Genomic DNA, 16,801 nt, shown 5'->3' with positions numbered 1-16,801 from the left:
ATTTTTTTAATCAGACATATCACCAAGATACTCTGCTTTTACTCACGCCCACTGGTTTCTGCGTGGCATATCAAAAGGACAGTGGCCTGAGAAGACATTGTACTTCATAGCACTGCACTGGTGAGCTGTGTTGTTTCACAGGGAAGGGACACTAAGCGATGTTGCTGATGCTGTGCAGGATTTAATCTGGGCACAACGCAGAGTGCTCTGATGGAAGGCAGTTAGGTGGAGGATGAAATATTAATATGCGATGATTAAAATGTCCTTTCCAGTTGTTGCAGTAAGGGGGCCAATAAGTGATGTGAAATTAATATTGTGTGTAGAAAGAAACCCTAAATGAATGGGGCAGAGAAGGCAAGGGAGGCTGTTTTCTCCAGGGCATGCTGGGCTTGCATGGGGACGGCAGAAGAGCACTTTGCACAGGGCTTTTGAACACCCAGTGCTGACTGTTTTATAAGTTGCTAAATGAGAGCCACACAGGCCGCTTGTTAAATGGAGGACATCATTGATGGTGACTGAAATCTCAGGGTGATGCTGTACTAGAAGCCCAGGGTTCCAGCTCCTCAGCCTTGGACAGCGCTCCGTGCCAAAGCCCTGCTCCCTGCCTGGGCAGGGACGGCAGTCAGTGGCAGATGGCACTGGGGGAGCATCCCATCATCCTATCCGCTGAGATGTCGGGTCCTCCTTGGCTTCCTTCCAAGTCTTTCCCAGCGGCATGGCTGTCACCTTGCCTGACCTTGAGTTTGCCATCTGGTGGCCCTGTCCCATTGCTCATCAGCCACAGGCACGTCTCCTGTGCAGACCTGCAGTGTCCTGAGATGGCCCCGATGCACAGAGCCGCTGGGACTTCTACCGGGGAGCCAAGAGAAAGGCTCTACCGAGGGAGGGGCTGTGCTGAGCTACCTGCTCTGCCCCTGGCCCCGCAATGAGTGGTGAACGTGAGTTCTCTCATCTCCAGCTCCTACAGCCACAGACTTTATGGGGTTGAGGGGACCCAGCATCCCAGGTGGGGAGGAGAGGAGACAGGTCAGGGGGCAAGCACACGCTGGTCCAACTGCAAAAGTGTGGGGGAAGGTCACAGGAGCCAGGCGAGGAAGGTGCAAGATGGGGTTGGGGGAGCAGGGACCCCTACAACCCACCACCTCCATGGCGGCCAAGGAGATGCTGTAGGAGCTGTTCTTCTCCAAATGAAGATCTATCTGGCGCCTTAGTGCCCACTTGAGAAACATGTCATCTTCATCCAGCTCTTTTATTTTTAAAACAAACCCACGGAATGGAGGATCCATTGACAGCAGCACGGCTGGCTCATGTTGCACCTGCTGAGAGATGGCAGCCCACTAGATTTGGGGGAAAAGGCATGTTTTATGTCCCCACACATCCTCATCCTACCTGAACCCTCCAGCCAGTCTTTTCTATTCCCATGCATAGAGGCAACTTAACCCACATCCCTCCTACAGGGGCTTATGGAGCTCAAATGACACCTGATGTTATCGGTGTTTGCAGCTGCAAACAGCTGGTCAGAGATTCAGACTATTGTAAATAACACAACTCTGGGCTTCTTAGAATTGGGGAAGGGTTTGGGCAAACAGCAGCCTGGGTTTCCCTAAGCTGGGGCTTGGGGTAGCAGTAGTAAAACTCTTCAGAGATGGGGTGGGAAAACAGAGATGGGTTTATTTTATTTGAGCGCTATATTTTATTTTGAGGAAGAGAGCACTCCTCCTGCCTGCGTGTGGCTGGGCCAGACCTGGAAGTGGTATGGCCAAATTTGACCAACCTACTCGCTTTTTGTGCCAAACGTGTGGCTGAGGAGACGACTTGGGACATGTCTGCCTTGACTTCAGGAAGGCCTTTGACGTGATCTCCCACTGCATCCTGGCATCCAAGCTGGGACACAGCAGTCCGATGGGTGGCCTCCAAGAGCAGTGCAAGCTGGATGGTGGGGCTTCAAGGGCAGTGATAAGGGCTCATAATCTGCCTGGAGGCCAGTTGCAAGAGGAGTTCCTCTGGGGACTGGCGATGGGGGAAAGAAGGGCCGTGGGTGGGTAGCAAAATGGGTTGGAGACTTGCATAAATTCTGGCAGATAAGCAAGGATGGCAAAGTGGGAGTGCATCGTTTAGAGGAGAAGCAGCAAAGTGGGGCCAAAGATGTCCATGTGACGTGGGCTGGTGTGGGCGAGAGAGGTGCCAGGGCAGATTTAGTCTGAAATAGAAATATCATCAGGAACTGGAAACTCCAGGATTCACCAAGTATAAAAGCACATGTTGAAGTCACTGTCCTGCAACATCGCTGAAACCCCAGGGCAGGGAGAGCCATGGGTTCACAAGGGGTCGGACATGTCCTTGGGTACCAAGACTGTCCAGAGCTACCTGGATACAGGTACCCTGCACGTGTGCAGGCTCTCTGAAGGTCCTACACAGCCTTCACTGGTCCTGCGGGGTTTAAGATGGAGGTTTCCTGGGAACTGTCCATCCAGGAAGAGCCCCCAGCCATGCTTTGTGCAGATCCTCGAGATTTCTGAGAAATGAGTCCCTGAGGCTCAAGCTGGGTACCCAAAGTGACCGAATGGCTCGAAACAGCCTTTGCTCTTCCTCTGTTTCTCCACCTCTGCACCAGGAATGGAGACAGTTTCCTCTGTGAACCTCTTCCAGACGGCACTGCAAAAATATGTTAAAATAGACACTGTTAAACAAATGTTATTCTATAGGTTGGAACTTTGAGCAACCTGAAGAGGTTGGGCACGACTTGCCAAAGATGCGAGGATTTAATTCACTTAGATGCCTTTAAAAGTCTTGTCCTTTGGTTATTTTTTTCCAGTGTTTTTAGGAATGCTGTGCTGCCAGGAATTGTTTTTTAAAAAATAAAACAGAAGTCTCAGGGTCTTTTAATCTGTAAGGGTGAAAGGGAAAATATAACGAGCCAGACTCAGACGAAGTCTGATTTTTTTAAATTGGATTTAGCAGGGAAATCATTTCCAGCCTCAATGGTAGGTTAACAGAGTCACAGGGGTTAGAGCTGGATGAGATTTATTGTGCCATCGCATCCTCCCCGGCTCCAGGCGGAGGATCATCTTTGCCAGGTATCTCCAATGTTCTGTATGGTCTGGCTTTATATGATTCCTTTAAAGGAATCAAGTGTCCAGTCTTTTGTACTCTGAAGATTAGAAAGGTGGAAGTCTGGACATCATAGCTTGTCTGTTCAGAGCTCATTCATTGCGATCGGTGCTCAAGTGCTCCATGTCTGCCCGGGTCGGGCTGCAAGCACCATCTGCATGCAGGGCTGGGTGAGTCTCCTCTGCTGTCTCTTTACCTTCGTGCTGGACTGAAGTTTCAAATCCTGGAGATACAGAGCTAGTGGCAGCGAGCCCAAATGCTTCTCTGCGTGGGTAGAAGTACCCTCAGGCAAAATGGGACTCTGGGCAGAAGCAGCCCCCCAGGTGTCCTGAGGGTCCAGCAGCTGAGCAGGCTCCATGAGAAGGACATCCATCACCCAAGAAGCCAAAATGGGGCTTACTTGGCAAAAGGGGTAAGATAGGTGTAATAAAGTTATCCCCCCTAAAAGGTTTAGGGGAGGATAGGAGCGACCAGAGATTTCATGTCCTGTGTGGAAGCTCTGTGCAAGAGAAGACAGGGAAGAAGAAGGACTTGGGTCATGGGTGAAACCCCAAAAAGCACATCGGGAAATGTTGCAGCTTTTTCCCAGGCCTCTGCCTGTCTAGTGAAGAGTGTAGGAAAGCCTAACTGAGTGTTTTAAGGCTGAGCAAAGCCAGAGCATCGGGCAGGCTGGGCTGTGGGCAAGCAGGGCCTGACAGGGCTTGAGAACCAGGGTGACCAGGTCCATGGGAGCTCATCCATGCAGCTGGGCAACTGCCACCATCCTGACTTTGGACCAAGGTGCTCAGACAAATTTGGGCTTTGAGCCCAGAGAGCCAAAGTCCCAAGGCCAGGAGATGCTTTAGTTCTGCCCAGTGCCAAGGCAGATGCTGGGGACTACCAGGGAGGGGACGCCTTGGCCCTGTAGCAGCGCGTCCCCTGTGCAGGGCTATAGGCTGGGTGACTGCCTGGGGTCATGGACACCCCGGTGGCGTTGCCCCTGGTGCTGGGAGTACCTGGCAGCACTGCTGAGAGGGGCTGGGGAAGAGAAGCACTGCAACGTGCATCATAAAATACCTTCCACAGATCCGAGCTGACTTTTCCCAGGTAAATAGCACGCACTCTGTATGCAGCACACAATAGCAATCCCCAAACATCCCCTCTGTTTCTGGAAGATGAAAATCAAACTGATATCTTTGGACAGCTGTAATTTTTGCTGCAGAAATGTGAGCAGGCAGTGTAATAGGCAGCCAGACTAGCTTTAATTTCACACAATTTCCAGCTCTGTCCTTGGCTCCTCTTTGTCCTCAGAGGTGAAGCCTGTTTGTGGGGGCTGCCCATTAAATACCCCAGGCAAGAAACCCAGGGGATCACGCCTTGCAGCTGTGGGAAGTGGGTTGGAGTAGCTTCCAGCGGATCTGGCTGATGGCTTACTGATTCCCAAGCTAACAGTGACACCTCCTGTTTGCACAAAAATCAGCTCAAAGCCCAGTGTATAAATGTACAGGCAGGCAGCAGACCGCAGAGACCAGATAGGAGCACATGGGCTGCTCTGCCACTTAAACCTCTTCATTTGCATCCAGGAAACTCAAATCCTCTTCCAGCTGCAAGTGGGGATCCGCAGGGACAAGGCTGTCCCTGTGTGTGGCGAGAGCTGGCCTGTGCTGGAAGGTGCTTAGCAGGGGAAAGCAAAAGTGATGAATGCAAACTGCTTTAAAAAGAGCAGTCATTTGAATTGTAATTAAGTATAGAGATGTTAAAACTTTCCTATAATAGCATTGAAACTTTTACTTAGATGTAAAATTTATTTAAATCTTGTTTTGTCCCCCAAAAGCAACCATTTTATACCCAGAGTGTCAGCCAGATAAATAGGTTTCCACCAAAAAATTTGTGCTGGTTGTGACATTCCCCTCCCCGACACACAGGGCCTCTCTGGAGGTGGGGTTCCCCCAGCTGTGACTAGTGGAAGTTGAGAAGCCAGTTCTCTTGCTCCATGCTTGCTGGGAGATTTATCCCCTGCCCCTTTTTGTAAGACCCCAGCAATTCCCTTGCACACCTTCCTGACTTGAAATTTGTTCATTCAGATGTTCAAGATGTCATTGAAGGTGCAGACAAGCAACATCACGAACAAGAATGACCCCAAGTCCATCAACTCCAGAGTCTTCATTGGCAATCTCAACACAGCCGTGGTCAAGAAGTCAGATGTGGAGACCATTTTCTCCAAGTACGGCCGAGTGGTGGGCTGCTCCGTTCACAAGGGCTATGCCTTCGTACAGTACTCCAATGAGAGGCATGCGCGTGCTGCTGTCCTGGGCGAGAACGGGCGTGTGCTGGCTGGCCAGACTCTTGGTAAGTCTTTTTTTAAGCCATTTTAGGTGTCCAAGTGCAACACAGGTTGGTTGCTCCTTAGGTAATGGTTGAAGGATGGCCAGTCCAAGGTCAAACTGGGACATCTATCTGCAGGTTGGGGTCAGGTCCAATGATGGTGAGCGGGTCAGACACAACCCAGTGACGACCGAGCAGGTCCATAGTGACGAGGCAGGTCTGCAGCCAGGCTGGGAAGTCAGCCAATGGGTCGGGATCAGCAGGGTCCATGGCCAGGCATAGCCGTGGCTGTGACAGCTGGAGACCAGCACTCCTACAACACAGCTCAGGTAGAGGCCGAAGGCTCCAGGGTCCCATATGGGTAGGGGACAGAAGTGAGGCTGGTCGTGGCTATTCAGGCATATTAGTACCCTCAGGGCTGTGACACTGGGGCCCAAAAACTCATGGTACAGGCTGCGATGGTAGAAGCTAAACCACAGTTCTGCATTATCCCATGTCCTCGTCCTTGATCTGGTGGGGAAGAACAGGGCTGGGAAAAGACATTTCCTGATTCCCTTTCTGGCCCAGACTTTACCCTTTGCCTGTCAAGAGTGGTGATAGTCTAACTCAGACCAGCTCAGACTAACTTTAGCCAGCTGATGTTAAATAAGATAACTTCCCCCAGACACATAAAAGTCGTCTTTGCTGCTGTGTGATAAGAAATAACAAACAAACCCACCCCAGCTGCTCCCAGCTTCATCCTTATTTTTCTTGAAGTGTCACATGCTGAGAAGCTCTTGTCACCAGTTCTAAGCTGTGAATTGGAACTGGAGACAGTATTTTTAATGAAAAACTGTTATTTCCAAGCTGGCAGCGGTCATCGGGCACCCAGGCAGCGATTTGTAGCCCATTCCCACCCTGTTTCTGGCACAGCAGTCTGAAATAAAAACTTGCACGTTAGATCTGATCTTTAAGACAGCGTGCTGTTTCAATCCGTGGTTTGTTCAAATACCAGAAACTTCTTTTCACTTCTCTTACGGTCCAGAGAACGGAGCTGCTGACCGAGGCAAAGTGCAGTGTGCCAGGGATGCTTCCAGCCCAGGCATTGCCCACGTGTGCAGAGTGCGTAGATACGACAAAGAGGGCCTTGGGGACCAAAGATCTCATTTTGATGCTCCAGACAGATAAGGGAGATGTAGCTAAGAGACAGGCAACACTTTCTCACTTAGCTGAAGAGAGACATGAATGGTTCACTGTGATAGGAACATCTTACTCTCCTCTCAGTGCTGGTCCCAGAGGTCTGGCGTGCCAACAAGACAAAACGACTGTATTATAACTGGGAGTCCTGTACATCTACTGGACTAGGTGCAAATTCGGGGCCCTTTCATCTGCCTTCCCTTCGTGGGCCAGTCTTACCACAGAAGAGCTCAGCAGGCATTCCTTTGCTGTTCGTGGACCAGGATAAACACAGGGACACTCCCCTTTCAGGAGGAGCAGCAGAGAAGAAGAGCTGAACAATGTGGTTAGAAAATGTCTTCGCACAAAACAAGGTAGAAAGTCCCTCCCCATTAAAAAAAGGAGGTGATGACCGCATAGGGATGTAGAGAGGAAGGACGGGATGGGACATGGCCGACACATTGCTGAAGAGACTGTCCCTGCTTCTGTTCATGGGCAGGGTTTGGGGGGTGGCTCCTTTGAGGTGATGACAAAACTTCCCTCCCTAGGCGGGCAGCAGAAAGGTAGGCTGCTTTCTGCCCTGGTAGCTCCAGCCAGTAACTTCAGCAGGGTGGAACCATGCGATCCTGTGGAAGAGCTGCAAGCCACAAGTGCCAGGCGAATGTCCGGCATGGCAGGAGCTCGTGGGGGATCACTGCCTGCACATTGGGGCAGCACAGCTTAAGGCAGTGCCCGGTGTAGGGGCCAAGTACAACCTGCTCAGCTGATAGCGCAAGGCCACCTGTCCCCAGTGCCAGCAGGTGGTCTGTCACTCAGCAGGTCAGCATCCCCAGCCAAACGCAGCGCCGCTCCTGCACGGCAAGCACCTCCTGCAATTGCTCAGTGGTAGCAAGCCCTGCATGGCACAGTTCAAGTGAAACTGCCTTTCCTGCCTCAGCTGTTCAGACGGGAAAAAGAATTTGCACCAACATTTAAGAAGTGCTATGGGAAAGCGTCATAATTTTGCATGTGCCATGCCTGACTCATCTGAGTGGGCCTGTAGTCTAAGGATCTCGTATCTTCCCCAGCATCCACCAGGGCTCTTGCAACTCCTTCTAATAGATCATAGAAAAGGTGGTCCTTGCAGAAACCCTTAAGTGAATGACTCCAGCTGTCAGTGGTACTTGTCCCCCCAGGAGCACAGCTGGCTGCGCTGCCGTGGGACAGTAACACGCACCACTGGTGGCAGGAGGGTTCAGCCCTCCATCTGCTCCCAGGTGCCAATGATGATTTGCAGGCAACATTTTCCAGGACATACCAGAATGAATGAGCAAAGCAGCAGCATCTTTCTAGCTCGCATCTCCCAGCTAAGGTCAGCTTTCAAGCATTTCTTCCATTTTTTTCATTTTTCTTCTTCTTCCTTTGTCACCAGATATGCAAATAATCAAGCTTACATTTTAAATGATCAGCAAGATACTGGGTGCATCACAAAACAGGTGTTTGAAACCACATCTGTAGCCCATCATGTGCTGGGACATGGACTGCTCTGCCAGGCAGGTCCTGGCAACCTCTGTGCTTTCTCTGGAATCTCCCAGGCACCCCAGTCGTTGCCGAAGGAGTTACCATTCCAGTGAGGAAAGCTCTGCACTGGAAGCTGGATCCACACCATAGCCTGACTCTACCGTGCTGGCTAGACAAAGCATGACGTCCCCATTTAGTGTGGCAGAGGTGTCTGGATATGAGCAGGAGGGGTAGATACTGCCATGGGATGGGCAGATGGATTCAGCGATGCAGAGGAGGGAGGCAGAATGGGAACAAGATGCAAAATCTGTCCAGGCTGATGTGCGTCCTGAGCTCTTGTCTCTCTTGTTCACTAAAAAGGGAATCCTGAGAGATCTGACTGCTCATCACCACTACAGGTTGAAGTATAAATTTCCTGGTCTGTGTGCATGCTCTGATAAAGGCTCCACAGTGCTATTTCTAGCAGTGCATACCAGCAAACTGAGCTAATTGTTGTCATTATCCACCACTGGGTTTTCATTGCATCTCCCTTGAAGGGTGTTAATCAGCACGGTGCTGTCATTAGCTCTTAATTTTTCAAGAAAAGTGACTGGCAGCTGGCACCCTGACAGCAAAGAGGGTTCACAGCGAGGGAACTGGAGCTGAGCAGGGGTGTGTGCTGAGATGCACCAAGGAAGCATTTATCCCCCTCTTCCTTTACAGCAGACAGCATTGCCAGAAGCGTTGCATTGCTCAACAGACTGAGAAAGGCGACCGCATGCATAATGTTCACAGTGGCAGCAGTTTTCCACTGACCTGTCCTATGGCCACGCACATCCTTGCTAGTCGTCAGGCTCAACGCTGTTCTGCATTTCCCTTAGCAGTTGGAGGTTGGAGGGTGAAAGGCAGCAAAGAAAACACACGCCGATCTGAATGTGCCTCCAGAGAAACATTCAATGTAGTGGCTAAGCAACACCCTAATACCACACTTGTTGTGCAAGCTTATAAATAGGCTAAGCTTCAGCTTCAGTAGGAATCATGTTTCTTGCTATACCCTAAAAGGCAGTCCAAGGAATTGCACAGCAAGTCATTTGGGCAGTGGGAGCACGTCCGTGCTGCTCCAGAGCCATGTCCCACATGTGCAGCCTGTCCTCTTCCCGCTCAGGTTGTTTCAGGAGTGCTGCAGCTTCCCTGTGCTCCAGAAGATTATTTTCTTGGTTAATAATGAAGTCAACACCCTGTTCACTTTGGCTCACTTTGCAAGCTCTTTATTTTGATGATGAGTGGACCAGCCTGTCCACAATTCTCCCTAAAGTCCCTTCATGCAACATGGAAAAAGCAACAATTAGTAAGCTTAAACATGCTGAGTTTCAGGGCATATCCTGCAACTCCTGAAGAGACAAGAACATCAAATACCCCAGCTGGCAGTCACAGATGCACAAATCCTGCACCCCAGATGGTGACCTTCAAATCCACCGGCACCTCAGAGGCTGTGACTCGTGCCACCAGCCTAGCAGCAAGGCCAGCACTGTGGGGCAGCCCCTCTCCAGCCCAGTGCAAACGGTGCTTTTGGTCTATGTAAGGAAATCCTGCTTTGCTTGGCTCAGTTCTGGCATGCCCAGAGGACTGACACTTATTTAGACAGAAAGGACCTGAAGAACAGAAAAAATTTAGTGTTGATTGACTGGAGAAGCCAGCAGGGAATTCGGTCACTCCTGACCAAACACCAAGAAACAAGGCGGGGGTTAGGCCTCGTGCTCCCAACAGCTAATATCTCTGCGGTTCTGCGACCACACGAAGAGTTAGATTGCCAGGCTCTTGGCAGCCTCCGTGAAATTGGCTGTATCGCTTTATTTTCATGTCAAAAGCACGTTTGGCACCGAGTCCGAGAAGAGAAATTTCCTGGGCAGATTAGAAGAGCTCATTCTCACCTCCCCTGGTAGAAAGTGTCCCTCCAAGGTCAGCTGGGGTGGATGCAGGCGTGCGCTTGCACCCCATGCAGCTTTTAATGCAGCCCAGTCTGCAGCGATGCCTGGCTGACTCATGCTTAGCATTTATTTTTATTCTAGAAGGAGCAAGGGATAAATTGTTAGCAGTTAGCAGCATACAGCGATTTTATATATTTTCCGTGCCTTATCATTACAGCACCAAGTTCTCCTGAATTTGTGTGTGTAGGTTAGACCATGTGCAGGGCACTGACTTCAAAAATAAATGGTTAGTAGCTTGGTAAAGGAAAAGGAAGAGGCTTGCCAAGTGCAAGAATGTATTCGCCTTCTCGTGGAGGTCCAGGAGGGCCCCAGACATGCTAAAAGCAGGTGGAAACGTGGCGGGAGGTGTGGAGGAGTTCGTTTCTGCTGCTGGCAGGGCTGTGCACAGCCTCCCTTGCTCCGTGGTCGGACGTGGCTCCCAGTGAGCACGGGCATGCCGTGTCACATTGCATGTCTGTTCATTGCAGATATCAACATGGCCGGGGAACCTAAACCCAACAGACCTAAAGGGCTGAAGAGGGCAGCCTCTGCGTTGTACAGGTAGGCCTCCACCGCGCCACTTCCCTCTGGGCTGGTATTAGCCTTCCAGATGGGGCTCATTTTCACACTCTCCAGGCTGCTGCCCTGAGCTCCCTGGTCCCTACCCCAGGCAGCCATGGGCTTCTGCTGTATGTTCAGATCCTCTCCTCTCGTGGGCTTCTTGGCCTTCTTGCCCCTCAGTGGCAGGCTGCAGGGAGGAGAACCAGCAAGAGGTGTCATGGGCAGACCCAAGGTTGGCCAATGCCCATGGCGTTGTGGGACTCTGCCGGGGCATGGTCCAACCTGTGAACGGTGTTGGACCTGGAGACCATTGGAGAAAAATGGGCAGTACCTGCTTTAACCACACCGGGGGTCTTGAAAAAGGCGTAACAAGAGGAGCGCTCCCCTCCAGCCCCAGTTCCTCCGGCTGGGGGATAGGAGTGGGACACAGTGGCATGTGTTGGGTGTTAGGGGAGAACAGAGAACAGGAATAGTTTAGGGAAAAGCAATGGAGAAAAGGGCAAGAGAAGAATGACAGGGAGAGAAGAAGGGAAGAAAGTGGGAAGTCCTTGGGGCAACAGATGGAGATGGACCAAGGAGGTGGCTGAGAGGAGTGCCCAAGGAGCCTGTGCTGCAGAGCAGTGATTGAGGGGACAGGAAGGACAAGTGGGTCTGTTGGAGATACAGGGTGTTACAGATGTCAGAGTGTCAGTCAGAACTGGCCACTGTGGCCAGTTCTAGAGACTTTATCAAGATTTTCACAAGAATTGAAGTTTCTCATTTAAGCCCCAGTCTGGCATCATGGGAATGTGGGAGAAACTCATTAAATTCTTGCTCCTGAAGTTGCAGAAGGGAAAACCTGTAAAGGTATTTGGAGAGTACACTGCAGGTTTCAAGAACCCAAAACCAAATAACAAGATCCCAAAATGTGTTGTATTTATAAAGTCTCGTTTTTATGCCAGTCTCATGGTATGGAGACTGGGGCACTGAGTCAAGATTTAGAGGGTGTGATGTTAGGAAGAAAAGACTTAAATCAGTATCAGGGTTATAGGTGGGTGTAATACAAAAGGAGATCATGGGAGAACTGTTGATTTTTCTACAAAAAGAAAAAAAAAGTGAGAGTGATGAAGAGAAATGAAAAACCCTGTGATCCAGACTCAGCCACGCAGTCCAACACCAGTGTGCTACAAAATGGCAAACCTCAGTGGTGGCAATGCTGTTCTAGCATAGGCAAACCCACCAGAGCTTCGGCAACCCTCCCCCCACCGCCCCCAAGGCGTCTGTTGAGACCTTCCCCAAGTCCTTCGGCTGAGCTCTTCCTTTGCAGCTTTCACCAGGCAAATGTTTCCTCCCACCTTGGGCCAGCTTCGCCCTTCGCCAGAACTTGCGCCTCTGGATTCACAGGGGACGCCAGGCGAGGGGAGGTGGACTCTGTTCGTTACCCACGCTGATGATTGGAAATAGAGATGACACAAAGCTGTCTGTTTAGCTGCACGTATACTGCTTACATGGTGCTGGTAGCCATAATGCAAACCACTTCATTCCGTACATCTTGCTATTTCATTTACTCTTCATCCGTGCCTTGACCGCTAATCCATTTCTGTTGAAACGACCAATATTTCAGACTTCCAGGCTGCCACGTAGATGAAGAGAGAGCGAACAAGAGATATTTGCTTCCTCACACAAATACAGATATGCTAAAATGTGGGCCAGAGAACTACGCTGCTCTGAGCTACAGCAATATTTCATCCCAGATTGGTGACAGATTTAAACTTTGCCATCTGGACTAGCAGAACTTACGATACCTCACGGAAGGCAGGGAATCCAGGTTTGCAGTGAGCCATGGTTATAGCTTCTCTCACCATCATAAATTTTTCTAAATGTTAGACCTCAAAAATCACAGCACTATAATTATATAGAAATGCTGTGTTAAACACATAAGACTATTTTTTCAAAGGTTGGGTTTTACTTTGCCTCACTCCAAGTCTGTGTGAGAGGGTCAAGGGGAAGGGAAGGGAAGGGAAGGGGAAAGGGAAAGGGGAAGGGGAAGGGAAGGGAAGGAAAGGGGAAAGGGAGAGGGGAAGGGGAAGGGGAAGGGGAAAGGGGAAAGGGGAAAGGGAAAGGGGAAGGGGAAAGGGGAAGGGAAAGGGGAAGGGAAAGGGAAAGGGGAAAGGGAAAGGGGAAGGGGAAGGGGAAGGGGAAAGGGGAAAGGGGAAGGGGAAGGGGAAAGGGAAGGGGAAGGGGAGGGGAGGGGAAAGGGGAAGGGGAGGGGAGGGAAGGGAAGGGAAGGGAAGGGAAGGGAAATCTCATCTTGGACATAGAGGAAGCAACAATCTTGACAGTCTTACTTGATCTACCAGCCCAAGGAGGGTATCTGGGTGTTCGATAGAAACCCTTTGGGATGTGGCCTCCCATCTACCTCCAATAGGTAAAACATAAGGCCAGGTTCACGCCATCACAGATTTTCTCAGGTGTCTCCACAAGAGACCTTCAGTTAACATAGAACCTTGCTGTCACTTTGCTCTCTCCTGATTTCTCTGGATCTTTAGGGCCTCCCTCCCTCTGCCTCTGGTATTTGCCAGAGCATCCCTTTGTGCATGGCAAGTCCCCTGGGTGCGGCTGCCTGGAACTCCAGCCACCGCTGCTGAACGCAGATGTGCCTAGAGATACTGCAGATGAGTTAGTGAGGATGGCTGGAAAATGAACTTGCATTTTGACCAAGTCCCCCAAGTATTCACATACTGTGTTTCAAAACCTTTTGCCTTCTGGCAATACTTCTTTTGCCTGCATAGCAAACGTCTGGACAGGATTTCCTAGGGCAGTTTGGGCCACGTTTGGGTCAGTGCCAGTGATCCTGCTGTGCTGTGATTTGGCTGCTTGTCGCCATGGGCTGGGAAGGGAAGGTGGCTCTGCCCCAGGGCAGTGGGGTTTTTTGGTGCTGCACTTGAGCTTTGGAGGCACAACCTCCGCCCTTCCTTGTAATGCTGGTGCTAATGTTGCTCTATAGCCAAAAGGACAGTGAGGACAACGTAAGCAAGAACTGCAAGAGCAACCAAGTGTCTGGCAGCTCAGGAACTGTCTCCGAAATGGTGACAGATGCAACCCACCACCAATTTATTTTCACAGTCTACAGATGCAAGTGGATGAAATCCTTCCAGCTCAGCTAGTGTTCACACCCTTTGTTATACCCATTACAATCCCTGCAGTAAGCTGGTGTCAGCCCATCTTCAAACTCCTCCCACGTGTCAGCAGCAGTGCTGGGAGCAATGACACCCCCAGCAAGCCCCAGTGCCAAATCCACACGGACAGGGCTGAGAAACAACCACAGGGCAGAGAAGGTGAGCAATGGTACCCAAACCCAGCAGGCCCAACACTGGCAGTACGGATGTGCACGCTGACCCAGCCCACAGCAGCCCCGGCATCTTAGAAATGCCAGCCTGCCTTCCCACGTTTCTCTCCCCGCTTCCCGCTGCTTTGGTTCTTAGCAGGAGGAAGGAATCTCACACCAGAAACACAAGATCTTAAAAGCTCACTATTTGATCAATGCCAGATTTTCCAAGTAGCTTTCCTGCAGGTGTTATTTCTACTGCTGCAATAATTAAGGTTTTGCAACCATTAGTAGAAGGATGCGAGCGGAGCACAACGTGTCACTGTGATTATCAGTGCGAGGCTGTCAGCCAGTAATTAAAAGCGCAGCCGCTCAGAAGTACATTTGCTATTGATGTTCATGCTCAGAAATGGCACCACAAATGTAATGTAAAGGCAGCATATACAAACAACTGCCCTTCAATTATGAATATTTGGATTTTGAACCTTTGTGAGTCATTTATGGATGTTATTTAATTCTTAAAGAAAAACAAAGCAGAAGCAATGCATCGGGAGGTGGAAGCATCGTGTTACTCGACACAGCCTTACAGCCTGCTGCTGCTTCTCACTCTGATTGTCCCTGCCTTATTTTTAAAGGGCGCAATGTCACCATATGCTTGAAAAACGGTAAAAATTTATTCCTGTACACAAAGGAAGGCCTGCCAGGTCACTGAAAAATGATCCATCAGTCTCAGGAAGGTTTTTCCTATGTGCAGTGGGATTTTCAGGCACACAAAGTCCAGATAAATCACCCACACTAAGGCACTTTTTACTAGCTTTCCTTCTGCATTCATGTTGGAAGACCTGCCTTTTGCTCAACACATGACTTCAAAGGATGCTGGTAAAAGCATCCAGCCGCTGCCTTCCTGGCATCATCTGTAAAGTCATGACCTGTCTGGCATGTTATAGCAGGGTCATACAGTCACAGACTTCTGAAAAGCCCTTATATCAGCCTGCTGCCTTCCTTGAGGGCTGTCTCATGGTTAGCGGGTACTGAAAGCGGTACCACCACAGGCTGGGATCAGAGTATTTGCCGTCCCGCACCGCACTGAGTCTAAGCATGGTCTCACCTCCTGTGCATTCAGCTCTCTGTGCTGTCAAGGCTTTTATGTGGCCTGCTCGTCTGGACTGCCTTTATGCTTGCTGGATAAAAAAACCAGTTCTTCACCTGACAGTATTTTAGATGTCTGCCTTTGGATGTGCTGTGCCATGACCTGCAACTGCCTCTTTCCCCCCTGGCTTGGATTTACCTCTTTACATTCCCAGTGTCTGAAGCCGAGTGAGATGAATCACACTGGTTTTGGGTAGTCAGGACCAGCTCCCCAGGATGATTATGCCCCTAATTCCTTTTGAAATGGGTGGAAGTGTCTCCAGTCCCGTGAGGATTTGGGCCCAGGGCAGGAGCACCCCCTGACACCACTTTGCTGTTCACCCACAAGTATTAGCAGATGCTCTTGGACACACTGCCCTGAGATCAGGCATGTTGTAAGCCAACTCCACTGCCTCTGTAAACAAGCTGCGAAACTGGGCCAGTAGTGATTTTCACCAGAAAAACTGAAGGCCACCCATCTTTGCTCGCACATTCCGTACTGCAGATGGTGTAATAACATTTACAGCGTTTATTAGCCACTTCATATACCAAACTGCTATTTCGACTAGTCTTGAAAAAGGCTTAGGACTTTACCTGAGGTTTTACACTGCTCCATCCTTCTCCGGTCCAAGCCAGGCTGGATCTACAGGTACTTGAAGCCGAGCTTCATCCTGTTGGCGCTGTAGCAGAGTCTGGGTGCGAGGCGGAGGCGGCCCAAAGGCCATAGGGCAGGATCAGTGATGGAGGTGGAGGGTGCCCACCCTGTTTGGGGGCTTCACTCCTTGTTCCTAGGTGCACGGCTTTGCCTGGACAGCACTGGCAGCAGCAGGGCAATGGCCATGCGCTGGGGTTGGAGCGGCAGCTCCCCTCGATCTCCATCTCCCCAGGGAGCTGGCCATGCGCTGAGCCTGGTGTCCACAGCTCTACCAGTGGGGCTCCCGCCGGGGAGCAAAGGCTCGGAAGAAAAGCCTTGCTTTTCTTCCAGGAACATGAATAGGGCAAGGATAAAGAGTGTGGGCGTTTCAAAATTTTGCCAAATGCCCCCAAGCTTTGTGTTGTTTATGCGCAAACGGGCTAAAGCTCCCTCGTGGCCTCCAAGCCACAGCAAGCGTCCCAGCAAGAGCAACAGCCCATGGAGGGAGTTTTTCCTCCCTTGCTTTTTGAATAAAGCCACTGCTTCACCCCATTTAGAGTCCTTGAGCTGCAGGGAGAGGCCACTGTCTTCTCTTGCCTGTGGCTACAGAGGACAGAAAACATTGGCCATTGCTGGATCTAACCAGAAGCAGTTCAGCAGAGCCTGTCAGGATTGACAAAGATTACAAAATTGCAGCAATTTCTTTCAAGTTACATCTAAGAAAAAAAAAAAACACCAAAAAAATTAAGAGTCTGACAGTGTAGAAGCATACTAGTTCCATTTTCCTTTCAAATTACTTCCTATTTTGACTGTATTCTATGTTTACTGACTTCAAACAGAACTGGAGTCAAACATCCCTGGTGATCAAAATAGATTGGTGGGATGAGGGGAGCTATTTTCTTGGAGATTTTCTATATTTCCAGGTTTCATCCCAGGTTAGAATGAAAATCAATTTACCAGTCACGAAAATCTCCATGAAAATACATTTCCTTGTTCCATACTGCCCATCCCCTCAGCCGTACGAACAGGCTGGTTATACTCCAGCAAGAGCTGACGTGGTAGGAATTACCTTTCCCTTTCAGGTCAGAAAACACACAAGGGAACAAACACAGACCATGCGGTAGCTGGGGCAGAAGGCTGCCATGGTATTCAGTT

At 50.2% G+C, this 16,801-nt stretch overlaps 1 protein-coding gene across 3 annotated transcripts in view; it reads left to right on the top strand.

Annotated features, from left to right (window-relative positions):
• The window catches only part of RALY (RALY heterogeneous nuclear ribonucleoprotein), a 143,887-nt gene that overhangs the window by 115,865 nt on the left and 11,221 nt on the right, over positions 1–16,801 (top strand). For all 3 annotated transcript variants that reach the window (XM_075108718.1, XM_075108717.1, XM_075108719.1), the window contains exons 3-4: positions 5,175–5,439; positions 10,505–10,577. In XM_075108718.1, the coding sequence (XP_074964819.1) occupies positions 5,175–5,439; positions 10,505–10,577 (338 nt within the window). The remainder of the gene's footprint in view (positions 1–5,174; positions 5,440–10,504; positions 10,578–16,801) is intronic.

This window comes from Phalacrocorax aristotelis, chromosome 13 (genome assembly GCF_949628215.1).
Source record: "Phalacrocorax aristotelis chromosome 13, bGulAri2.1, whole genome shotgun sequence".
Lineage (NCBI taxonomy): Eukaryota > Metazoa > Chordata > Aves > Suliformes > Phalacrocoracidae > Phalacrocorax > Phalacrocorax aristotelis.
Note: the sequence above shows the minus strand (reverse complement) of the source record. Positions and strands in the feature narration are given on the sequence as shown.